Raw genomic sequence first — 27500 nt, forward strand, 5'->3', positions numbered from 1 at the left:
TTTGAGGAGCTTATCTACTGTACAATTTTTAGCTGGACTCCAAAAGCATTTTTTATGTTTAATATCATATGAGATCTTTCTTCAGAAAAGAGAGAAGCTGCTCAATTTTATTGCAAGAGTATAATAGTCTTATATGTTGTACCTACTCAATAACTTGAAAGGAAAAAAATGTTTTTTTTTCACCTATTTGATATCTCATGTTTCAGATGTCATTGTACAAATCCTGAATGATCTAGAAGAGGACGGTGATGAGGATGATGGAGACGTTTTAGATTATGCCAGCAGCCAAGGTGATGAAGTTGCATCCATTCTAGACGATTCAGATCCCGAAATGCTAGTTGATGAAGTTGAGGACAGAGATGAGGATATTCAAGAAGATGCAACTTTGACAACGTTACCAACTGGAGTAGCTCAAACTTTAACTTCAAATGATGGAACAGTATGGTCTGAAGAGCTGTTGTCCAAAACTTTAGGCAAAGGCAATGTAATGTTTTTAGACAGGTCAAATCTCATAATGTAAGGAATGTTAACATCAAATGTGTTGTTGACTCGCTATCAGTTTTTACTTTTTTTTACACCACTGGTCATTTCTAGCATTGTTAGATTTTACAAATTTGGAGGGGATGAGATGCCAGGGTGACATGTGGGTGAAGACAGACGGTATAGAAATCATGGCTTTGCTTGGATTATATTACCATTTGGGAGCAAGAAATTTGAACCTGGTCAATGTGGCAAGAATATGGAGCGGCATTGCAGCAGACCCTGTGGCCAGAGCAACAATGACAATGACGCGTTTTCTGAACCTAACAAATGCTCTAAGGTTTGACGACAGGACTATCGAACAGTCAGAAGGGCCAGGGATGTTTTTGCGCCAATCAGGGACCTTTTTGATACCATAAACAATCAACTTTCTAAGATATATACTCCAGACATGAACCTTACAATGGATAGGCAATTAATCCCATGGAGGGGGAGAGTCAAGTTTCTTCAATATTTACCCAGCAAACCGGATAAGTATGGATTGAAAATATTCTGGATATGTGATTCTAAGACTGCTTATCCACTGAAAGCAATTTCCTATATTGGAAAATATGGAGAAAGGCGGACAAATTTAGGAAGAGAAACTGTCAAGGAATTAGCTATGCCATATTGCAAAAGTGGTAGAAATATTACTTTTGATAATTTTATCACGGACAAAGAGCTTTTGTTATGGCTCAGAAAGCAAGGATTACAGGAGTTGGGACAGTTCGTAGAGTCAAACGTTTTCTTCCTGAGAAATTTAAACATGGCAAGGATTTGAAAAAAATCAGAATCAAGTTTTGCTTTCACCTCTGAATTGTCTTTAGTCAGACATAAATCAAACCACAAGAAATATTTTTGTTGTTACCCTATTAAATTTTGATTTTGAAACTCATTTCTTCCAGTTGGTTACGAGAAGAAATAAATTTAATTCATGTTTCATGTTTTTTTTTAATTAACTGATATGCGTGTAGTATATCATACATATCAAAAATTAAAATAAAATAAAAGTTGCCACAGTGTTATATTTCACTTGTTCCAAAGATAAAATTTAATTTTAATAAAATTCACTTGGTTTTTAAAAATAAAACTCATTATGGTCTCAGTTTTACTTATTGTGTTATTGTTTTTCTATTTCATGTGTGTTTTGTATACACATGTATTTAATACTATCAAAATAGGTTAATGAAATCCTTGTCTGTTTATTGCTTGTTTATATACGTATTTGATTTAGTTGCTCATGTTTCCTCTATACATAGGATGGGGTGTAAAACCACCCCCTTGGATTAGAATAGGTGTAGTCTTATATTTTCTATTAGACAGGATGGGGTGTAAAACCACCCCATAGGATTGAAATAGGAATGTTCCATTTTTTTCTCTTTATTGTCATGGGGTGGTTTTACACCCCATCGGATATGAATAGGGTATCTGACATTTTATACCTATATAACTCAAAATATATTATACTGATATAAATGATACTTTGTGGTCACAATTGTCATATAACAATTAGCGATTACATAAAATTTCAACTTTCTAGCTCAAAAAATAAAAAAGTTATTGGTGAAAAACATAGGGCCGGGGTGTAAAACCACCCCATGGAGTGGAATAGGTAAAAAAAACTTTTTGGAGGGAAGCAAATGGGGGGGGGGGGGGGGTAGGGGAACAGCGAGAAAAGAAAGAGAGAGATAGAGAAGTTCGTTATTGTTTTGTTTTGAAGGGCTTTACGGCGCTTGCAACACATTAGGTCATATCAGCGCAAGTAAAAAGGAAGAAAACATTCTAGATGTACAATTAAAAGGACTTGAGGAAAAAATAAGACAAAGGGGAATGGTTCAAATAGGAAACAGATGTAGATTCCAAGAGCACACCATCAATGTACTTCGTTTGAGATCACCTAAATGTCTCACCCATACACCAGCACAAGATCCCACTAAGAGGAATACACCTAAATGCTTACAATAAACATTAAAAATAACAAACATAAAAATGCAATCAACAGTTTGGTGATTGGAGGATCAGTGTTCCCCCATAAGAGGATCCACAAATCAACTTGGGTCTCACCAGATGGTGTGACAGAGAATCAGATTGATCATTTTTGTATATCTCGAAGATACAGACGTTCATTGGAAGATGTGACAGTACGGAGAGGGGCAGATGTTGGATCAGACCGCCACTGCTATTGGCAAAGCTTAAGCTCCGACTCAGAAAACATGGGACCAGATCACATACAAGAAGAAAATTCGAGGTGAATGCACTTGATGGGGAAAAGAATGAGGAATTCAAACTACAATTGAGTAATAGATTCCAACCTCTTACTGAGCTCGAGGAGGACATAGATGTAGAGTCACATTGGGCAAAGATCAAGGAAGTCTACATAACAACTTGCCAAGAGGTATTGGGGGTAAAGAAATCGGAACATAAAGAATGGATAAGTCCAACCACCTGACAGCTTTGAAATTAAGACTGGTGTCAAGCAGGGATGCTTGCTCTCACCATTCCTGTTCATCCTTGCCATTGATTGGCTAATGAAGGAAACCTCCAAAGGGAGAAGAAATGGGATACAGTGGACCCCCTGGACACAGTTGGATGATCTGGATTTTGCAGATGATCTGGCTTTTTTGTCCCACACCCAGGACCAGATGCAAGCAAAAACCACAATTTTAAACAGCCTCTCGGAATCAATTGGTCTAAGAATTCACCCTGCAAAGTCAAAGGTCTTGAGGATAGGTACGCGTCAAAGGGAGCAGATCAAAGTAAAAGATCAGGAACTCGAAAATATAGACACTTTCTGCTATCTCGGAAGTATAATTGACAAGGATGGAGGCACGGAAGCAGAGGTGAAAGCACGAATAGGAAAGGCACAGGCTGCATTCACATCTTTGAACAGAGTTTGGAGAACTAAATATATCTCCCTTCGACTAAAGCTAAGACTTTTCAACTTAAACGTGAATTTTGTCCTACTATATGAATGTGAAGCTTGGAACGCATCACAGGCATGTATAAGGATGGTGCAGATTTTCGTAAACGGGTGCATGCGTAAGCTATTCAGAATAAAATGGATGGATAGAATAAAAAATGAAGAAGTATGGAAAAGAACACAGCAGAAACCAGTGGGAGAGGAAATAGGAAGAAGACGATGGAGGTGGATTGGACACACGCTTAGAAAGAATGACTCAACTATAACAAGGAAAGTATTGGACTAGAACCCTCAGTGCAGAAGATCAAGGGGAAGGCCACGAGGAACATGGAGAAGAATTAAAGAAGCTGATATACAGAGAAGTGGTAAGACCTGGAATGAGATAAAAAAGTTAGCCCAGGATAGAGAAGGATGGAAACTGTTTGTCTGTGGCCTATACCCTGACCCAGGGTGAAAAAGGCAATGATGATGATGAAGATCTGATCAGAGAGATGAATAGGCGTACCATGATCACCGATGTCTGGCCCAGATTTGGTACTTGAAGAAGAAGAAGAAGAAGAAGAAGAAAAGATGAATGATTATATAGCGCAATATCCACTAAATGTGCTCAAAGCGCTTTACAAGGGGTCCCTGGTCAACAGCAACATTTAACATGTAGGACGGGACATGACGCCTGTTAGGCGATATTACAATTTTTCGGACAAAGACAACGCTGTTAATGACCAGGTACTCATTTTACACTTGAGTACGGTGAGAGAATGTGAGTAAAGAGACTTTTCCAAGGACTCAACTATGCGCCGAGTGCGAGGCTCGAACCCAGGAACTTCCTCTCCGAAAGCGAGTGTCACACCAGGAGACCACATAGCCGCACAGTTCGATTTTTAAAGAATTACTTTAAAAGGGGGGAAAAACCCGAATCCATTGATATGAATATTGGAAAAAAATATTTTTATTTTATCATGGATATGATAGTCATGCAAAATGTCACCTTAACACAACAAACAGTTTTAAAGATAAACACTTCTGAGCGAAATAAAGTAGTTTGGCTTGTCTCCCCTTTGGATAGTATGAAGTTGACGTCACTCGGGTATTTGTTATTGTTTTTTTTTTCTTTTGCCATTCGCGTTTATGAGTAATTCTCACTAACCTGTTTTAACCAGACTATAAACGTTCATGGATACACCGTAGTCATCGTTAAGTTATAGATAGTTCGAAGATGATGTCACTAGGTCATTGTTATTGTTTTTTGCCATCCGCATTTATGAGTAATTCTCACTAAACAGTATTAACCCGACTATAAACGATCATGATTACACACAGTTTTGTGTGTTGGTTCGTTATACTTCCGGATGGCAATGTTGTGAGCTTCTTAGCCAAGCGCATACTATCTATAGCCTGATACTGAAACCCAAAAAGACTGGCATTTTGACGTCATTATTTGGATGTTGCACCGCCTAGTGAGTTGTCGTTAGTTAGTGCTCATGGAAACAAGTGGTCCCATTGGTTGAACTATTGTATACAACTCATGATTTGTTTTCTTTTGTGGCCAAAGACTGGCATTTTGATGTCTTTTTTTGGTCAGTGTCAGGCTATAAGTTAACGATGGCTGTGGTTACACAGAGTTTTGTGTTTTGGTCTGTTATACTTCCGGATGGCAATGTTGTGAGCTTCTTAACCAAGCGCATACAATCTATAGAAGGCACAAAGTAGAAGTCAACTTTTGTTTGTTATTGTTTTTATACAACTATTTTTATGATTAGTACACACTAAATTCTATCAGTCAGACTATAAACGCTAAAGGTTACGTTATCTCCGGATGGCAAATGTTATAAGTATTTTACCTTAACGCAATGCATTAATTAAACTCTGGGTTTAAATTCTGTGCAATGATCCTGGGTTTCTCTCACACCCAATGAGCATACCAAAGTACAAAGAAAATAATAGTAACTACCATCATAATATATCATTATATTGTGGTAAGCTAAAATGAATTTGCCATAAATTGACAAAATATTTTTTATAAAAATTTTGGCCATAAATCTTTTTTAAGCTTTAAATAGCGATCAACAGGGAAGAAATATATTATGTCGAAAAACTGGTTTCCTATTATATTGGAAGTGTAAAACTTCTCTTTCTAAGGACTGAATACATACTTTGTGTAAATGATCGTCTTGTTTCACAGTGATGGCATTTTATTTTCTAGTCTAAATACATGATGGTCGTCAATAAAGATCATCCATCCTCGCTCTTTTACGTCCCGTAATTCTCAGAATCTGCCTATACATCCTGCTACTAAAATACGAGGTGCATTCTAAAATTAAGGTTCCCTCTTCCATAACTTGTCTAATAAGCAACCTAGAACTACCAACATTTGAGAGAACATGACGTCATATTAAAAGAATCTCGATGCTGAATTTCAAGTATATTGGTTGTCATGTCATAGAGAGCTGTGACGTGGCAAATGAGTTGTACCTGTGCTCCTTGTCCAAGCTTAATCAAAGGGAAATGACTGAGCAAAACATGAATGCAGCCATCTAGCGCTACAATGTTTTGGTTTGTCATCAAATTTTCAATTCTTTTCTATGTCAAAATACACGGAGATGTTTTTAAAGTTTTGGAGCACAATGCTTCTTCAATTCAAACTGTTCGGAGGTGGGTAAGAGAAGTTGAAGATGGGAAAGATCTAACATGCAGGATGAGAAACACACAGGGAGACCTCCTGTTGTTTCTTGTGGTGATACTTTTGTGGGAACGAGAGCTGTTGTGGAAGATGATTCAAGGAGAACTTGTAGTAAGAAAGTGAACTTATTGGTGTGTCCATTACAACCGTTTACAGCGTAATATTGACCAACGACCTTGGCAATGAAAAGGTATTCGTTAATTGGATGGCTCATTTGTTGAAAGAAAAGCAAAAACAATTGCGCGTTCAAGCATCTCAGAACTTTTAAAACCATGTTGAGGAAGATAGTGTTATGTTTCTGAAAAGAATTGTCACTGGCGATAAAATGCGGGTGTGCTGAATTGAAAAGACAATCAGATCAATGGCTTGATTCGGATGCACCTAGACTACAAAAGGCTCGCAGAAAAAAAAAGTCGAGAACAAAGTGATGCACATCGTTTTGTTCGACACACATGGCAATATACTGAATTACCCTTAGATTTTTTTTCATTTTGTGCCTGTCAAAAAATCATCTGTAGAGAGTGACATAGCCAGGGACCAATGGCTAAAATCAAGGGAAGTAATTCAAAAAATCCAAATTTTGGACATCATCGGTTCTTCCCCTGCCGTCTTCAAATGATCTTTGAGCTTTTATAATAATATACTGCAATAAATAATGTACCAAACGGACTCAAAGCGCTTCACCGGGGATTCCAATTCAACAGTAACACTTGAAGTATAACACGAAACATGACGCCTATGAAGCGCTATAACAGTTTCTTTTTTTTTCTTTTTTTTTTTTGACACAAGCAACGCTGTTACAGGCGATGTACTCTTTCTTTCCCCGAGTACCGTGAGAGAATGTCAGTCAAGCCTCAACTACCAAAGCGGTAATTGAACCAGTAACGTATAGGGTCGAAGGCGAGTGTCATGCCAAAAGACCACAAGGCCTGATGGAAAAAAAAATATCATAATGACACACATTATTCCAAAGCGTTTTGTGGTAATTCTAAGCTTAAGATCTATAAAATAGCAATAGCCACTAAACATGTTCAACTCCTTTTACAATGGGTTCCAAGCCAACAACAACATTTAACATGAAGGACAAGACATGTCGTCTGTTAAGCGATATTTCATTATTATTTTTTGTCCGACAGAGACATACAACATTGTTAACGGCCAGGTACTTATTTTACATCTGAGTGCGGTGAGAGAATATAAGTAAAGAGCCTTTTCTGAGTACTCAACAATGCGTCACTCAGAACGAGACTCAATCGTTGGACCTTCCGATCCGAATGCTATACTGCCGTACTCTAGAAAAAAAACATATTTAAACATTTGGCCAGAAAACTCGTCTTCAAATATCGATCGATTTAAATGACCCTCATCTTGGAAAAAAAACAAACAACTCTCAAACCGGGGACCTTCCGAAGTCTTTAATAAAGTCCCAGGTTTGAGAGTTTTTTCCAAGATGGGGGTAATATAAATCGATCGATATTTGAAGAACGAGTTTTCTGGCCAAATTTTCAAATATTGTTTTTTTTTTCCAGAGTACGGAAGTATCGCCATACCACAAGACCACATAATAGCCACACAGCAACGTAAACAAACGTGACACAATGACAGACAATTAACTGATGGATGATGAAAGTTTATTTAATTGTTTAGATTCGTGATCTCGGTTTTAAAAATCGTGTTTTTTATTCAAAAAGTGTTTCAACACCTGTGTCGATTTCATTGTCTGTTGTTTTAACTTGATTGCAGCAACCTGGAAAGACAGGTATTTAAAAATTTGGCCAGAAAACTCGTCCATCAAATATCGATCAATTTAAATGTCATTCTTCTTTTCAAAAACTCTCAAATGTTATTGTTTGTCGTTTTTTTTACCACTTAACTTCCGTACTCTGGAAAAACACGTATTTAAAAATTTGGCCAGAAAACTTGTCCTTCAAATATCGATCGATTTAAAATATTTTTCTTTGAAAAAAAAAAAACAAAAAAAAAAACACAAAAACCTCTCAAGCCTGGGACCTCACGAAGTCCCAGGTTTGAGAGTCTTTGCCAAATTTTAAATACTTATATATATATTTTATATATATATATATATATATATATATATATATATATATATATATATATACATATATTATATTGAGATATTGATGCTATGCGTTCAGGTGAAATACTGACAACATCCGCTATCCTATTATAGACATACCAACACACAAAACTATGGATAACCATAAACGTTTATAGTATGATTGATACAATATAGTGAGAACTTCTAAAAATGCTTGGCTAAAGACATTAGCAAATAGCTGAAAAACTTTATTTCCGTTCCTTCTATAGGTGTTAGTGTCTGTCGTTTAAATAAAATAAATAATATAAAATAAATAAAAATTCCCTTTATTCATCCCACATGTGAAATTTGTCTCTTGGGTCTATTCCAAGGGAAGGCTGGAATAACTCAGGCGTTATCCGCAGAGCAGCGCCGCAAATTTGGGGTAGGGCGAGGTGACTTGCTCAATGCCACACAGCGCAACGGCGGGTGATCGAACTTGGTACCTTTCGGGTACGATGCAAAGACCGTACCGCTGAGCCACGCTGCCGTGGTTTGGGGAAGGCGGTCGTGGTGGGGGGAAGGGGGTATATAAACAATTTTAAAATGAGACTTAACTCTCTCTCCTTACCGATCATTTTCAGTATTTTTTCCCCAAAATATCAGGCTTACCCAGCAGAAAATTGCTTTTTCAAACTCAAACAATCTATCTACAAAACCTCTTTATGTTCTTATTGATATAAAAAAAAGATCATTGTCATGTACACAATATAAATCTGAAAAGAAAAAAAATTATATTGTGTCGTAAAAATGTGACGATTTTGCAGTAGGTGGTAAGGAGAGGGTTAATATAGAGCAATATCCACTAAACGTGCTCAAAGTCAAAGCTCTTTACAGGGGTCCCTGGCCAACAGCAACATGTAACACTTAGGACGGGACAAGACGCCTGTTAGGCGATTTTCAATTTTTTCAGGACATAGACAACGCTGTTAACGGCAAGGTACTCATTTTACATCTGAGTACGGTGAGAGAATGTGAGTAAATATCCCTTTCCAAGGACTCAACTATGCGCCGATCGAGGCTCGAACCCAGGACCTTCCGATTCGAAAGTGAGTGTCTTACCACAAGACCACATAGCCGCACAATAATAGCCGCACATATAAACAACGAGAGACCAATGGTGAAGAATTGTTGTGGTTGCCATTTTCCCTGAACGAATAGGTACTCTTCAACAGTCGTGACGTCACTTCCCCCGTAATGATGCATGGTAACTTAGTAACTGGCTCTAAACTATCGGAACAATGGCGGACGCCCTTATGAAATATTTCTCCGACGAGCATAAAAGCGTACCCAGAGAGAAAAAAAACATTATAAATCTAATTATGTTTTGACTTTTACACATTCTGATCACAAGACATATGAAAAGTTCTAGCCAGCATGAAGAATAAAAAGTACCGATTTTCTTTGCGACGTGACATCAGACTATTGAATCCAATTATCGGGGTTTTACTGTACAGATCGATCAAAGTCCACACTGACTTGCTTGTTTAGGAATCTGTAAGTCTACGTAAGGGTTTACTGTGGTAGTGGTTTTACTGAAGCAGTGTGAGGGAACCAGTGGCAACAAAGGATGATGCAAGTGCAAAGATATTATATTTTTCTGCCGTTGCTTTTTCTTGCGGTGGGTAACACAAAAATAGCTCATCATGTTTGATGTTGTTTGTTGTTGTTGTCGTTGTTGTTGTTGTTGATGTTGTTGTTGTTGTTCTTCTTCTTCTTCTTCTTGTTGTTTTTTGTTGTTGTTGTTGTTGTCAATATTGAAAAGCTATCGTTCCATCTATCAACTCATCTATTCATCTATCATCTATCTATCTATCTATCTATCTATCTATCTATCTATCTATCTATCTATCTATCTATCTATCTATCTATCTATCTGTCTGTCTGTCTATCTATCTATCTATCTATCTATCTATCTATCGATCTATCCATCCCTCCATCTTTCTATCTATCTATCTATCTATATATCTATCTACCTACCTATCTATCTATCTATCGTATTGTTTAAGAGCTAAGGGGCACTTTGAAACCTCTAACGTTCATGCGTGAAACATTATTCAAAGTTATATATTTTATAGTTCATTTGAACATTTTGGTACTTGTTTATGTTTCAATTCTTTTTTTTTTTAAGTTGAGGTTATATATATCGCAATATACACTGAATGTGCTCAAAACGCTTTACAAAGTGTCCATGACCAACAACAAAACGTAATATGTAGAAAGAGCCTGTTAGACGAAAAAATAATTCCCGACAGAGTCAGCGCTGTTAATGGTCAGGTACTCATTTTACACCTGATTAAGGTGAAAGAATGTTAGTAAGTAAATAGCCTATTCCAAGGGTTCAACTATGCGCCGAGCGAGGCTCTAATCCAGGACCTTCCGATCCGAGAGCGATTGTCATACCACAAGACCACATAGCCGGACACAAATAAGTGTCACAGTTACGAATTGTAGAACAATTTCCCCTCTTTTCTGGTCGGAAGGTCCTGGGTACGAGCCTCGCTCGGCGCATAGTTGAGTCCTTGGAGAAGACTCTTTACTGACATTCTCTCACCGTATTCAGGTGTAAAATGGGTAACTGGCCGTTAACAGCGTTGTCTCAGTCCGAAAAAAAATTGTAATATCGCCTAACAGGCATCATGTCCATCCTACACGTTATATGTTGCTGTTGTCCAGGGAGCCCTTGTAAGGCGCTTTGAGCACGTTAGAGGATATTGATCTATATAAAAGCTCTAGTTCAAAAAGCCTTTTCTAAGGACTCAATTATGCGCCGCTCACATCGGGACTCGAAATTTGGAACGTCTGGTGCGAAGGCAAGTGTCATGACACTAGACCATATAGCGACGAATTGCATATGTCGCGAAGTCCCAGGTTTGAGAGTTTTTGTCGAGATGAGGGTCATTTAAATCGATCGATATTTGAAGGACGAGAACTCTGGCCAAATTTTTAAATATGTTTTTTTTTTCCAGAGTACGGCAGAATAATGAGTCATCAAAAAATACCAGCCTATTTATTGTCTGCAAAAATGTGATGGCTATTTTTCAAAGCTCAGTGCACTTAATGCATTCAAGTCAGAGATGAACATGTAGAATAGGGAATGAGATTAGCGGAAGAGTAGCGTCCCTTGATTGGACGTCACCCATAGTCTGTGACGTCACCGGCGGAAAAGTTATTAGAGAGAGAACGTTATGTTGGTTGGGCGCATGCGTCTCTCGTCCTCCCGCTAATCTCATTCCCTGTAGCTTCCTTAAAATCGTCTTTGTATCGTCAACACTAAAGGTGTCATTATAAAATATCACATGCATACCAGCTTGTTTTCTTCATTCCCCAAAAGATTCATAGACCTATCTTTGATAGTTAATTTTATTTTTTGCACTAAAGCATTTTTAGTAAATATCCATAATAGGAAATGAGATTAGCGGAAGAGTAGCGTCCCTTGATTGGGCGTCACCGACGGACAAGTTATTAGAGAGAGAACGTCATACGGTTTTGCGCATGCGTCTCTCGTCCTCGCTTCCGGTGAAAGCGGCATGAGACTCTTCACCGAAAGCGAGGATGAGAGACACGCATGCGCAAAACCATGTTGACGTTCTCTCTGTAAGGTGACGTCCAATCAAGGGACGCTTCTCTTCGGCTAATCTCATTCCCTATATATAAAGTGATATAGTTGTTTTGAAGCTTAATACAGTCAAACAATCTTTATCTTGTAGTTGTGTATAAAACCTTTTTATAGATGCCACTGTGGATATGTGGTCTTGTGGTATGACACTCGCTTTCGGATCGGAAGGTCCTGGGTTCGAGCCTCGCTCGGCGCATAGTTGAGTCCTTGGAAAAGGCACTTTACTCACATTCTCTCACCATATTCAGGTGTAAAATGAGTACCTTGTCGTTAACAGCGCTGTCTCTGCCCGAAAAAAAATATAATATCGCCTTACAGGCGTCGTGTCTTGTCTTAAATGTCAAATGTTGCTGTTGGACAGGGACTCCTTGTAAAGCGCTTTGAGCACGTTTAGTGGATATTGCGCTATATAAAAGCCCAATTTTTTTAAACTGCGGATTTATGAATTTTGTGGGATTCATCAAAAAGATAGATATCAAAGGACTTTACAAACTTAAACACACATCACATTTGACGCACGTTGCTTAAAATTACTATTTTGCATTAAATTTCATAAATAACAATGTGAAATTATTGTAATGTAAGCTTCAATTTAATAAACAAAAACAGAAAATGTGGACGTTTCATTCGGGTCATGAAAATCATGTGGCATTGTTAGAAGCTAAAAACTTAGTTTAAACGTTGTTCCTATCGGTCATTTTTGTTACGATAACTACTATGCATCTTGTGTGAGTGTGTCTATGTCAATATTGTATTGTTATAAATGTGTAACCAAATGACAAATTGCCACTTTTTGGGGGACAATAAAGATATATTATTATTATTATTATTATTATTATTATTATTATTATTATTATTATTATTATTATTATTATTATTATTATTATTATTATTATTATTATTATTATTATTATTATTTATTTGTTTTTCAACCAGACGCGGCAACTTCTTACATAGCAACACAGCACTGCTAAAACAAAACGCAAATTTGGAAATTCCCCTTTATCAACAACGCCACTATTTATTATATCACATAATCTCATTCATCTGTAGTGTTTCATTTATCCTATTCGAGCTTCGAGCAGCATCATTAGCATTAAATGTCATAGCTTACCAATTATTTACTTTGATTATTTTTCAGATAATAGCTCTCAATGAGACATCGGGTCATGATGTCGGCAACCCACGTGAACTAAAGAACTTACAGAAATCAAGGAGCTCTCGGTACAATTCATACATCAAAAGATTACGAAAGCTATACAGTGCTCACAGGGCCTATAACTACTTTCAACCAGGTTGCAAAAAATATTTCCCCAAAATTGAAGACTTTATTGTTCCGATAGATAAAAATGTGGCTAAAATATTACCTAGCATGGTTTATATGTTAAAAAATAATGATCTAAATACGAATCTTGACCGCTCTTATATTTGTGGTGGAGTTTTCATTCACAAAAGATGGATTCTCACATCGGCGCATTGTCTCCAAAAAGTGCATGACAAGTTTAGGAAGGTAAGATCGAATGGGTTTTTAGAAAGAAATGTAGAGAATGAACTGATTATACATCGAGGATACGACAAGAATACACATTTCCACGATATAGGTCTTTTACACGTTCCTATAAATAGAAGAATAACGCCGTCTTGTGTCATGAAATGGGCACATTCCGATGTGCCCGAGCCAGGAGCAAGGTGTGTAGGCTTTGCTTGGAGATTCAGCGGTTTCAAAGAAGGTAACAGCGGTGAACGTCACGAATACAAATTATATCCTTTCGAAATGTATTATGTCCGCAGAGATTATATATTCATTTATGTAACCAGCTATTATCAAGATGATGATGATGATTTTACAAAAAGCTGGTTTGGGAAAAGAGATATTTCACTTGGAAATTACGAGGGACCGTTGCTCTGTACAGTCAAAGGAAAGTTGGTTTTAGTTGGAATCATGTCGCACAGTCATTGCAAACGTGGAATCAGGCATTTACCTGTATATACTAGAATAAGCTACTATAACCCTTGGATTGCAAGCATGATGTCATATAATTACAATTAAATTTGATTCCAATGCGGTATATACAATTACCTATTTGGTGTAATTTTATTCCAATGTCAGTATATACAATTACCTATTTGGTGTAATTTGATTCAATGTCACTATACACAATTATCCGATTGGTGTAATTTGATTCAATGTCACTATACACAATTATCCGATTGGTGTAATTTGATTCAATGTCACTATATACAATTATCCGATTGGTGTAATTTGATTCAATGTCACTATATACAATTATCCGATTGGTGTAATTTGATTCAATGTCACTATACACAATTATCTGATTGGTGTAATTTGATTCAATGTCACTATACACAATTATCTGATTGGTGTAATTTGATTCAATGTCACTATACACAATTATCCGATTGGTGTAATTTGATTCAATGTCACTATACACAATTATCCGATTGGTGTAATTTGATTCAATGTCACTATACACAATAATCCGATTGGTGTAATTTGATTCAATGTCACTATACACAATTATCTGATTGGTGTAATTTGATTCAATGTCACTATACACAATTATCCGATTGGTGTAATTTGATTCAATGTCACTATACACAATTATCCGATTGGTGTAATTTGATTCAATGTCACTATACACAATTATCTGATTGGTGTAATTTGATTCAATGTCACTATACACAATTATCCGATTGGTGTAATTTGATTCAATGTCACTATACACAATTATCCGATTGGTGTAATTTGATTCAATGTCACTATACACAATTATCTGATTGGTGTAATTTGATTCAATGTCACTATACACAATTATCCGATTGGTGTAATTTGATTCAATGTCACTATACACAATTATCCGATTGGTGTAATTTGATTCAATGTCACTATACACAATTATCCGATTGGTGTAATTTGATTCAATGTCACTATACACAATTATCCGATTGGTGTAATTTGATTCAATGTCACTATACACAATTATCTGATTGGTGTAATTTAATTCAATGTCAATATACACAATTATCTGATTGGTCTTAGTTGGTATCCATATGGTTTCTGACCAGTTTTCCATATTTATTATAATGCTTCATCGTGCAGTCACATACATTGGAATGTGAAGAAATATGAAACCTTATAACGGGACTTCCTGTAAATGTTATTTCATATTATGCTATGGTGTGTTTCTCAAATAATCAATACTGGTAAATGGTACGTTCTTCGTCTTCACTAGAGGAATTCAAGTGTCGATTGAAGACATTCTTATTCCGACAGGCTTTCTTTTGATTATGTGTATAATTAGCGTTGTTCGTGTACTGTGTTAGGGCTTAATCTATGTTATGCACCCAGAGCCCTCCTGAAGAAGGGATGTTTGGCGCAGTATAAATCTATACCATTATTATTAGTTTATTACTTTTAAAAAAAGAAAGAATTGAAGAATTTGACTATGGCCCTTGAGGGGACATAAAGTACAACATTTACAGAATTGGCGGCCCAGAATGTATTAAGGCTAGATAATAAGATATCATCACTCTGAAACCAGGAAATCAGACAGTTGCACAATGCATGTATCCTGTCCTCCGGAAGACGGGCTTTACACTTCTAATCATATTGGAACCAGTATTTTGACATCACATTTGTGTTCCCAACCTATTACTGTAAAACATTGATTTTTTTTTCATTACAATTTGATTAACCTCGAGTGAAATAAATAAAAGCGTGAAGCTTCAATTGAATTACATAAACAGATCAAATGAACCTTTCGGGTTTCCCCTTTATCAACAAAACAGGATGAATGAAACACCACAGATAGATGAGATGATGTGGTAGTGGCGTAGTTAAGTTAACATTCATCTTAACTACGCACTACCACATCATCTCATTCATCTGTGGTGTTTCATTCATCCTGTTTTGTTGATAAAGGGGAAACCCGAAGCGTTCATTTGATCTGATTTTTGTAATTAAATTGAAGCTTACATTCAACTTCACGTTTTTATTTATTTCTTCGAGCTTCGAGCAGCAACATTTACATTAACCTCCAGGGAGGTCTCAGCTAGTCGGCTCGTGCCTTTTTAATCAAACAATCATCATTGAAGGATCTTGGACAGTTCAGTTTGTCACTTTTTCTTTTTTTTTAACCCTCTCCTTACCACCTACAGCAAAATCGTCACATTTGTTACGACCAAATATACATTTTTTCTTATTCAAATTTATTTTGTACATCACAATGATCTTTGTTTAATTAATAAGAACATAAAGTTGTTTTGTAGAGAGACTTTTTGGGTTTAAAAAAAAACATTTTTTCTGCTGGTAAAGCCTGCCATTTGTGGAAGATACTCAAAATGATCGGTAAGGAGGGAGTTAAATTGTGATTTTCGAAAAATTACATGTTTTTTCCATTAAATAACTAAATTCTGAAAAACACCCAACAAAGTTCGGCAATGTTTAAAATCTGCACCAAATTTTGCGTAGTCATTCATGTTTTAAGTTTTTTGCAGCGTCTAGTAAATTGTCGTTAGTAGAGCTAAAGGAAACACGTGATCCATTGGTTGAACTATTGAATAGAACTCACAATTTGATTTCTTTTGCGGCCAAAAACTGGTCTTTTGTCGTCATGTTTTTTTGTCAGTGTCAGGCTATGGGTTAACGATGGTTACAAGCAGACCCAGTCCCAGGATGTATTCGATAAACTACTTCAGTCCCTGGCAGATGGAAGGAAGCTACTGTGCAAGGAGAAGGTGGAAAGTCTTGACCAGAGCTGTCTCTTGAAATATAAAAATGTCGTTTTTTCCAAGGGGAAAAAAAGAAAAAGTCACTTTAAACAGCTTTAGACATAAACAATTTGCTCCCAGCATAGTCCAAAAATTCTTCAAAGTCCTGAATATAGTTTCTAAGGAGTTAAACTTTCCTTTTCAACAGGATTTATTGAGTCAAAGAGACCTATGCAGCTCTGTAGCTGGAGACGAAATAATCGTATTACTACGAATTTTTCGAAGTACTAGGCAAGTTTGGTCTTGACTAAACACATAATCTAGCCAACCCGCTTGACGACTGGTGAAAAAATTGACCCTGGCCCGGAACTTTGAGAAAGCTGCACCGGAGTGGGAGGCGGACAAAATTGCCAAATATATCAACAATGAATATGTTAGCATATTATTGAATATAAGGTGGCATAACTATTTAATTAGCAGGATGTTTAGGAAGATATGTATAATTAATTATGAAGCGCAAAAGAACGTAAGACAAGACACACAAACGCTATACAAAATAACAAAAATTCTCTCAGGAAACAGAATTTATGGTCAAGAGAAACCATTAAAATCCCAAGATGGTAGTGTCATCACAGACGAAAAGGAGAAAATTGAAAGATGGAGAGAATATTTCGCAAACCTTCTGAACAGACCAGACCCATCTCCTTACACAGATATCCCAGAAGTAGAAATGGGCGTAGAGGTTAATCTTGGTCCAATCACTGAGCATGAGGTGCACGAGGCAATACAACAACAACAAAATGGCAAGGCCCCAGGTGTTGACAAAATCAGTGCGGAAATGCTTAAAGCGAACTCGCAAGAAATGTCCAAAATTCTCAGTAAATTGTTCACCAACATTTGGGAAAAGGAAGAAATACCAGAGGATTGGAATAAAGGCATCATCCATAAAATAGCCAAGAAAGGAGACCTGGGAAATTGTGCTAACTGGCGTGGAATCACACTCCTGTCCGTAACGAGCAAAATTTTTAATAGAATCCTTCTGAAAAGAATCTCACCTCACATTGAAAACATTCTTAGAAAAGAGCAGGCAGGGTTCAGAAAAGGAAGTCATGTAGTTACCACATATTTACCCTGAACAAATCCTGGAGCAAAGCATTGAATGGAACAGCCCCCTCTACACCATTTTTGTCGATTTTGAAAAAGCCTTTGACAGCTTACACAGAGAGTCCCTGTGGAAAATACTCCGCCATTATGGTATACCGATGAAGATAGTCAACTTAATCAAAGTAATGTACAGCAACTACCAATGCCAAGTGATCTGTGGTAACAATTTAACAGACAGCTTTAATGTAACAATTGGAGTAAAACAAGGCTGCATACTCTCCCCGCTTCTGTTTATCCTGGCTCTAGACTGGCTCATGAAAAATACAATTGATGATAAGAAGAGAGGCATTCGCTGGACACTGACATCCTTTCTGGAAGATATAGACTACGCAGATGATATCGCGTTAGTTTCCAGTACACACAGAGACGCTTCAGAGAAACTAAACGTACTACACAAGAACGCCTCGAAAATTGGACTGAAAATAAATTTCGATAAGACTGTGTACTTTAGGGTGAATCCAAAACATGACAGTGAAATTAGGATAGATGAACATATAATTGAAGAGGTAACAGAGTTCTCCTACCTCGGATCAAAATAACAGACGACGGAAATGCAGAACACGATATCAAGCACAGAATTCAAAAGGCACACCAGGCTTTCGGCATGCTAAAAAACTTTTGGAAATCAAAGCAAATAATGAGAAAGACAAAGCTGAAAATATACAAGAGCAATGTTTCAAGTGTACTGCTTTATGGAAGTGAAAGCTGGAAAATGACATCCTCCTTAATACAGAAACTAGAAGCCTTTCAGAACAAGTGTTTAAAAAGAATTTTTAATTTATTTTGGCCTACAAAAATAAGAACAGTGGATCTATTAAAGAAAGCTGACTGCACTAGCATTGATAGCCAAATAAAAAGAAGATGGCGTTAGCTGGGTCATGTGCCCAAAATGGAAAAAGGGTCACTTCCCAAGACAGCCTTGTACTGGACAGCAGATGGGAAGAGAAAGCGGAGAAGACCCAAAGAAACCTGGCGAAGGACCATGGAGAAAGAATTAAAGGAAGCAGGCCTGTCCTGGAATACAGCCACCACAAAAGCAGCCGATCGCAAAAAATGGAGATGTCTGGTGGATGCCCTATGTGCCTCAAGGCCCGAAGAGGATTAAGTAAGTAAGTAAGTATGTATTTTTTTTTAATAAAAAAAAATGAGCTTTATATAGCGCAATATCCGTAAATGTGCTCAAAGCGCTTTACAAGGGGTCCCTCCCTGGTCAACAGCAATATTTAACATGTAGGAAGGGACATGACGCCTGTTAGGCAATATTACAATTTTTCGGACAAAGACAACGCTGTTAACGGCCAGGTACTCATTTTACACCTGAGTACGGTGAGAGAATATCAGTAAAGAGCCTTTTCCAAGGACTCAACTATGCGCCGAGCGCGAGGCTCGAACCCAGGACCTTTCGATCCGAAAGCGAGTGTTATACCACTAGATCACATAGCCGCACATTGAGGCTAGATAATAAGATATCATCACTCTGAAACTAGGAGATCAGGCAGTTGCACAATGCATGTATCCTGTCCTCTGGAAGACAGGCTTTACACTTCTAATCAGATTGGAATCAGTATTTTGACATCACATCTGTGTTCTCTATCCATTACTGTAAAGTGGTCAGACGTGCTACCATTACACCGGTAATTAGAAGGTCTGAGGTTCGATCCCCAGTCGAGGTCGACTGATTTTTTTCTTTCTTGCTTTGTCTGGCACCTTTCAAACATACTTGTTCATATCTTTATTTTAATTCACAAATGCCGTCCCTCATACGAATCTTAAAGGATAATACCGTTCCCAGCAACACGTAACTTTTACAAAATTGAAAGCATGACCCTTTGTCAGAACAAACAAGAAGGACGATTTGTGAAAAAATTAAGGTATAGAAATGAAAATGTCGTAAAGCCTCCTGGTGGAGTAACCAGAATTGCAATACTTCGTAAGTGCAATGTTAAAAAATTTGGCCAGAAAACTCGTCCTTCAAATATCGATCAATTTAAATGACTCTCATCTTGGAAAAAAAACCCGGACTTCGTGAGAGTTTTTGCCAAGATGAGAATCATTTAAATCGATCGATATTTGAAGGACGAGTTTTCTGGCCAAATTTTTAATTATCTGCTTCTCCAGAATATGACAGAATGAAGAGGTTTGAGTTTGTTCTACCAGGGCCCCTCCCCAAATATTCATAAAGACTAAAATAGATGTTTAAAAAGGCAATAAACTAGAAAATTTAAAGCCAAGTAACTAAATCGAATTCAACATACAAAAAATATGATCTTTTTTTTTATTTTTAAAATGAAAACAATCACTCATTTAAAAAGATATTTTCAAATAATTTATTCAGATGAGATACATTCCAGATTTATACATTCAATCGATGGAGTGAGAAAACCATAAATAAAAAAGCACACATGGACATTTAAATTGAATGATTCTAAAGTAAAAGTGTGTTCGTTTATTTACTGTACGAGTTTGAATGAGTCTCCATGACTTTTTGGTCAAACTAACGCCTGTAAAGATGAGTGACCAGTCAAAGGAATAAAGCATGGGTCAAGAAATACGTGATGTTGGTCATAAGTGACTAAATCAAATAGAATAACGGTACATTCATCAGAAATCTGAGTTTCTAATGATATAAAACCAATAACATAATATGCTGTAATTGCTTTGTTATTTTTAAGGGTTTTACGGCGCTCGCAACACATATAGGTCATATGAATTGACATATGCAATAATCCAACGTTAATTCAAAGAGAATAGAGGTAAATTCATCAGAAATCTGAGTATCTAATGATATAAAACCACTCACATATGGAATAATCTAAGACATTCAACGATAATAGAGGTAAATTCATCAGAAATCTAACTGAGTTTCTAATGATATAAAACCATTCACATATGGAGTAATATAAGACATATTCAAAGAGAATAGAGGTAAATTCATCAGAAATCTATCTGAGTATCTAATGATATAAAACCATTCGCATTGGATATCAGACATATTCACGATAGAGAGGTAATTCATCAAATCATGAGATCAATATATAAAACATTCGCATATGAAATTAGAATCAACGATAAAGAGGTAAATTCATCAGAAATCTATCTGAGTATCTAATGATATAAAACCATTCACATATGGAATAATCTAAGACTTATTCAAAGAGAATAGAGGTAAATTCATCAGAAATCTATCTGAGTATCTAATGATATAAAACCATTCACATATGGAATAATCTAAGACATATTCAACGATAATAGAGGTAAATTCATCAGAAATCGATCTGAGTATCTAATGATATAAAACCATTCACATATGGAATAATCTAAGACATATTCGACGATAATAGAGGTAAATTCATCAGAAATCTGAGTATCTAATGATATAAAACCATTCACATATGGAATAATCTAAGACATATTCAACGATAATAGAGGCAAATTCATCAGAAATCTATCTGAGTATCTAATGATATAAAACCATTCACATATGGAATAATCTAAGACATATTCAACGATAATAGAGGTAAATTCATCAGAAATCTATCTGAGTATCTAATGATATAAAACAATTCACATATGCATTAATCCACGACTTGTATAAAGAAACTAGAAGTGTATTCATCAGAAATATATTGGAGTATCTAATGGAAATTTGACTTATTCAAAGAGAATAGAGGTAAATTCATCAGGAATATATCTGAGTATCTCATGATATAAAACCACTCATGTGTCCTATTGAGGACATGCAATGATCGGACACTAGTTTCAAGAAAAAAGAAATATATTCGTCAGAAATCTATCTAGCATTAATCATATAAAAACACTCAAATGTCTTACTCAGATACATGCACATCCAGCAGATACTAAATTATGTTACAGTGAAAATGATATAATCAGTCGGGTGATGAAAGAGTTTGAAATGAAATATTGGCAAGTTTAGTTAGAAGGTCAATTCGTATCAAAAATAAGTTCTTGTCATAGATTAAATCAACCCTTTTTGAACTTCTTCGGGAAATATCAAAGCTTTATTTCATTTCTCAATATTTATTTTTCAGCTACTCTAGTCGAAACAATATAAAATGTAAGAAAAGTTATTGGATACCTTTCCCATAACTTCATGGAAAAATCATCCTATTTACTTCAAATAAAGATTAAAATGCTCTGGGCAGCATATTCTTTCAGATTTTTTTTTTTAAATTGCAAATCCGAAATATTCACCTTCCGACTGATTATGTCATGCACTGACACACATAATATATAAACAATACAGACTACGATAATGGTAAATGTAGAATGAATAATGTCTATTTAAAAAAAAAATTTCTTCCGCTTCAGATGTTGGTATAGGTAAGGAAATTTATGGATCGTTATTCTGTTAAAAAAAACCTTGAGCTTTTATATAGCGCTTTACAAGGGGTCCCTACACCAACAGGAACATGTAGCAAGTAGAACGACGACATTACAATTTTATTTCCGACAGGGACAACGCTGTTAACGGCCAGGTACTTGTTTTACACCTGATTACCGTGAGAGAAATCGGGTAAAGAGCCTCCTCACGCACATATACGCATTCACATTCCCCCCCCCCCCCCCCTCCCACCCCACACACACACACACCTCAAAAATGTTATTATAAAGTGATGAATCTGATTCGTATCTAAATTTAAATTCTAAGTTTGACTTGTGAAAACTGATTTAAAACAAAGAAAGTGACTTTTTATCCTTAACCCCCTCCATTTTAATAGATCTATAGGAAAATTGTCACATTTGTTACAATGCAACCAACATGTTTCCTTTTTCAGATTTGTTTTTACGTCACAACATCAGAAGGAAATTTTTTGTTATATGAATTAAATTTCATGTGGGTTTGTAGAGCTCGTTTTGCAGCACAAAATGTATGTATAGTTTGTACTTATTGCCTGAATTTAAAGATAAACAACAACAATCAAACCAAAACCTTGGGCTTTTATATAGAGCAATATCCACTAAACGTGCTCAAAGCGCTTTACAAAGGGCCCCTAGCCAACAGTAACACTTAACATGTAGGACGAGACATCACGCCTGTTAGGCGATATTACAATTTTTGGGGGGACAGAGACAACGCTGTTAACGGCAAACTGCTCATTTTAGACCTGAGTACAGTGAGAGATTGTTAGTAAAGAGCCTTTTCCAAGGATTCAACTATGGGTCGATCGGGATTCGAACCCTGGACCTTCCGATCCGAAAGCGAGTGTCATACCGCCAGACCACATAGCCGCACAACATAATACATTTTGTGTTTGGTAGGCATGACATGTGACAAATCCTAGAAATGATAGTTAGGTGTAGAGACAGATAAACTTTAAACTAACTTAAACTTCCTAATTTTTGTATTGAACTTTATCCAGCTCAGTTGAACATAAAACCAGATTGCTTGGAATCTAACACAAATAGTAACTGAACTCTCAAAGGAATGACAGACAATTTTTTTATGTCGGTGATGACGTTGGTGATGATGATGATGATGATGATGATGATGATGATGATGATGATGATGATGATGGTGATCTTATGATGATGATGGTGATTATGATGATGATGATGATGCTGATGATGATGATGATGCTGATGATGATGATGATGATGATGATGATGATGCTGATGATGATGATGCTGATGATGATGATGATGATGATGATGATGATGATGATGATGATGATGATGATGATGATGATGATGATGATGGTGATTATGATGATGATTGTGATGATATGATTATGATGATGATGGTTTGGACCTCGTGACATCCTCTTCCTTCACAGCTATGCTCCTGCCCTTCTCGATAATCATCGTTTTCCATACAGGATGCCTCATTGTTTAGATTCACGTCCCCACCTCAATACCTGTACCAATAGAGAAATAGCAGATAATTAAAGTCTTTTATTACGGTTCTCATTTCATGACTTATATTAAAACCTTTTTAATTAAACAGTAAACGGTTAGAAACTGTGGATTGTGAAATGTAATGGACAACAAGTAAATGTAATAGCTTCGTAAAACAGTTAAACGTGGAATCATTTCGGGCTAAAAAACCTTTTTCAGCCAATTACAAAAACGGTGAAACCGTTCATATTTTCCGATATAAACCAGATGGACTAGAGGAAAAGTCTTTTATTTGGGATGAAATGTGACAAAGAGTCGAGAGAGGGGAAGCTGCATAGCGCACATGTTTTGCAAGATTGTACAAACCACAATGAACAAATTAAAGAGCAACCATTTGGCCTGGGAGGACTACACTGGAATTGAAGCTCTATGGATCTCCTTGGGAAGACCACAGTGTTCTTGCATCGTGTTGACTTTCAGTCATAAAGACAGCATAAAGGGGGGGGGAGAAGAAGAGAAGAGAAGAAGAAGAAAGAAGAAGAAGAAGAAGAAGAAGAAGAAGAAGAAGAAGAAGAAGAGAGAAGAGAAGAAGAAGAAGAAGAAGCAGTCGAATCAATTTCTTATTTATTTTTGTATAAAACTCAACCTCAAGGCTCTATGACTAGAAATATAAGGGAGAAAATTATTAGATAGAATGAAGTTGACGTCACTCGGGTTTTGTTTTGGTTTTTGCCGTCCGCGTTTATGAGTAATTCTCACTAAACTGTATTAACCAGAATATAAAATTTTAAGGTTACACATAGTTTTGTGTGTTGGTTCGTTTTACTTCCGGATGACAATGTTATGAGCTTCTTAGCCAAGTACATACTATCTATAGTATAAAGCGACTGAAAATGTTAAGTCAGGGATGATACTCATACAAGAATAGTAAACCTATAAATTATTGTTGGGTTACTTCCCTTACAATTTCATGTGAAAATGTCATGCTTTGTTTTGCCACAGAAATTCGGGAATTCAGAACTCGATAGATTCAACAGTTCAAATCGAGAAGTATGTAAGGCGTTGCCAATCTGTCATTTAATCATCATCATCATCATCATCATCATCATCATATGATCAACTTCTAAAATATTGTTTCGAGATTTCGAGAATGCTCGAAACAATATTGCAGAAGTTGATCATAATTATACTTGAAATATTTTATAAATAGCTCCTTTTATCAGAAAATTAATAGCTATTATTTCATGCTTTTTGTCTTTATAATTTATAGATAGATAGATAGATAGATAGATAGATAGATACATACATACATACATACATACATACATACATACATACATACATACATACATACATACATACATAGACAGACAGACAGTTAGATAGACAGATAGATAAATAAATAAATAAATAAATAAATAAATAAATAGATAGATAGATAGATAGATAGATAGATAGATAGATAGATAGATAGATAGATAGACAGACAGACAGACAGACAGATAGATAGATAGATAGATAGATAGATAGATAGATAGATAGATAGATAGATAGATAGATAGATAGATAGATAGATAGATAGATAGATAGATAGATAGATAGATCTATGGATGGATGGATGGATGGATGGATGGATGATGGATGGATGATGGATGATGGATGGATGGATAGATAGATAGATAGATAGATAGATAGATAGATAGATAGATAGATAGATAGATAGATAGGCAAATATGTATAGAAAGAGGAAGAGAGAGTTTGTGTGTGTGTGTGTGAGAGAGAGAGAGAGAGAGAGAGAGAGAGAGAGAGAGAGAGAGAGAGAGAGGAGTTTAACTTACATATAAGTGGTTATTTTGCCTGAATCAAGATAAATTGATTTCCTCTGAAACATCTTTTCCCTCTCTTCGAAGATTTTGGTTTTGTCATTTTAGCCAACTTGTGGGATCTGGACGAGGCAGAGACACTTTCCGATGGTCTCTTCCTGGACGAGCCATGTTTTTTGGATGTGGACGAAGCACATTTTTTACCCGACGACTTCTGTTTTTTGGATTTTGGCGAATCCTGTTTGGGTGTAGGCGAATTGCTTGTTTTGTCCGAGGAGACCAGTTTTATGGATGTGGGCGAATCGCTTGTTTTGTCAGAGGAGGCCAGTTTTATGGATGCGGGCGAATCGCTTGTTTTGTCCGAGGAGACCTGTTTTATGGATGTGAGCGAATCGCTTGTTTTGTCCGAGTAGACCTGTTTTATGGATGCGGGCGAATCGCTTGTTTTGTCCAAGGAGACCAGTTTTATGGATATGGGCGAATCGCTTGTTTTGTCCGAGAAGACCTGTTTTATGGATGCGGGCGAATCGCTTGTTTTTTCCGAGGAGACCTGTTTTATGGAAGCGGGCGAATCGCTTGTTTTGTCCGAGGAGACCTGTTTTATGGATGCGGGCGAATCGCTTGTTTTGTCCGAGGAGACCTGCATTATGGATGCTGACGAATCGCATTTATTGTTAGACCAGTCCTGTTTTTTGGATATGGGCGAATCGCATTCGATGTCAGATGAGCCTCGTCTTTTTCTCTTTTTACCTTCAGTTGAGTGGTTACCGTCAGTTGCTGTTGCTTGACGTTTATCTCCTGCATTTACATCGATTTGTTTTGGAATTGATTCACTTTCAGTGTCTGATTGCGAAGCATGTTTTATTTCGTTGTCAGGAGAATAATCCTTGGATGAGGAATAATAAAGACAAAGATTTTCGAATAGAATTCTTAACGTGGGGCAGCTGCAATCTCCTAGACAGGGACATTTGACAGCGTAATCAGGACCCCCACTGAAATTTGATATGATATCTGCACTGCCTTCCTCATCGTCATTATCGTCGTTTTTATTTTCTAGGCAGGACACCTCGTCATTTTCAGCTTTTTCAATGACGATTGTTGCGTCATTAGAATCGTCAGAGTCAAAATTGATATCTCCTGCATTGTCTAATTCCGATGGTCTCTTTTTAGGCGAGTTGGTTTTTTTAGATGTGGGCAACTCGCTTTCAGTATCTGATTGCGAAGAGTGTTTTCTTTTGCTGACAGGAGAAGCATCTTGGTATGAGGAATAGTAAAGAATCAGATCACGGTATAGATTTCCATTTGTGGAACAGCTGCAAGCCCCTGGACAAGAACATTCGACAGCGTTATCAAAATCCTCGTTGTTACTTGAAACATCATCCGAATTATCGTCGTAGTAGCTATAATCATCTTCACCCTCAGGGTAGTCTTCTAGGCAGAATTCCTCGTCACTATTAGTTTCTTCTAACACGATTTTTGCTCCATTACAATAATCCGAGTCCAAATCTTTATTTCCTGCATCTTCTATCTCCGATGGTTTCTTTTTAGGCGAATCTTGTTTTTGTGATGTGGGTAAAACTAAATCCATTGGTTCAACCTTACCAGCAGCAAAGCTGTAAAAAGTCCTAGGGCGAGCACCAATGCACATTTTGGTAGTAGAGTGAGGGCCAAGGCACAATCCGAGATTGAAATCACTTTGACGATTAAATGAGATAGCACTAGGTTCAATATCAGGAGTGGAACGGTTCACTTTCGATTTGGAGTTTATCAAATTGTCATCAATACATTTCATTACTGGGTTAGATAACTGGCCATTTGGGGTATATTTTATATCATGTCCATCACTGGGCTGAGCATTTTTCTTATCATCCGATTGAGATAAATCATTATTAGCACGAGCGTCAGATTCGTCCATGAATTCCATCTTCTGTGACACGGAGTTAGCATTAATATCTTCACTCGTTTTGTCCGATATTTCCTTGAAATAATAAGTCAACTATAGAACGTAACGATTTAAAATGAAGGTAAACAAATTTCTTTCACAGTTCACGTTATTGAATTGTATGGTTTTGATTTTGGTAACTCTAAGG

General features: G+C 36.6%; 2 protein-coding genes across 3 annotated transcripts in view; one reads left to right on the top strand and one right to left on the bottom strand.

Annotated features, from left to right (window-relative positions):
- The window catches only part of LOC144970063 (mast cell protease 2-like), a 31318-nt gene extending 16316 nt beyond the window's left edge, over positions 1–15002 (top strand). The window contains exons 1-2 of one of the 2 annotated variants that reach the window (XM_078909264.1): positions 9746–9838; positions 12978–15002. In XM_078909264.1, the coding sequence (XP_078765390.1) occupies positions 9788–9838; positions 12978–13886 (960 nt within the window). In that variant the 5' untranslated portion in view covers positions 9746–9787 and the 3' untranslated portion in view covers positions 13887–15002. Of the gene's footprint in view, positions 1–9745; positions 9839–12977 lie in introns of those variants that run through there. The other variant, XM_078909266.1, reaches the window with a different exon arrangement.
- A 7037-nt stretch (positions 15003–22039) lies between these two features.
- The window catches only part of LOC144970064 (uncharacterized), a 5807-nt gene continuing 346 nt past the window's right edge, over positions 22040–27500 (bottom strand). Inside the window, exons 1-2 of the mRNA XM_078909267.1 lie at positions 25426–27500; positions 22040–23607 (exon numbers count right to left, since the gene is read on the bottom strand). The exon at positions 25426–27500 is cut by the window's right edge and continues 346 nt beyond it. Of these exons, the coding sequence (XP_078765393.1) occupies positions 25436–27334 (1899 nt within the window). The 5' untranslated portion in view covers positions 27335–27500 and the 3' untranslated portion in view covers positions 22040–23607; positions 25426–25435. The remainder of the gene's footprint in view (positions 23608–25425) is intronic.

The sequence above is a fragment of the Berghia stephanieae genome, chromosome 4, assembly GCF_034508935.2.
Source record: "Berghia stephanieae isolate SIO BIC M18660-M18661 chromosome 4, UCSD_Bste_1.3, whole genome shotgun sequence".
Lineage (NCBI taxonomy): Eukaryota > Metazoa > Mollusca > Gastropoda > Nudibranchia > Aeolidiidae > Berghia > Berghia stephanieae.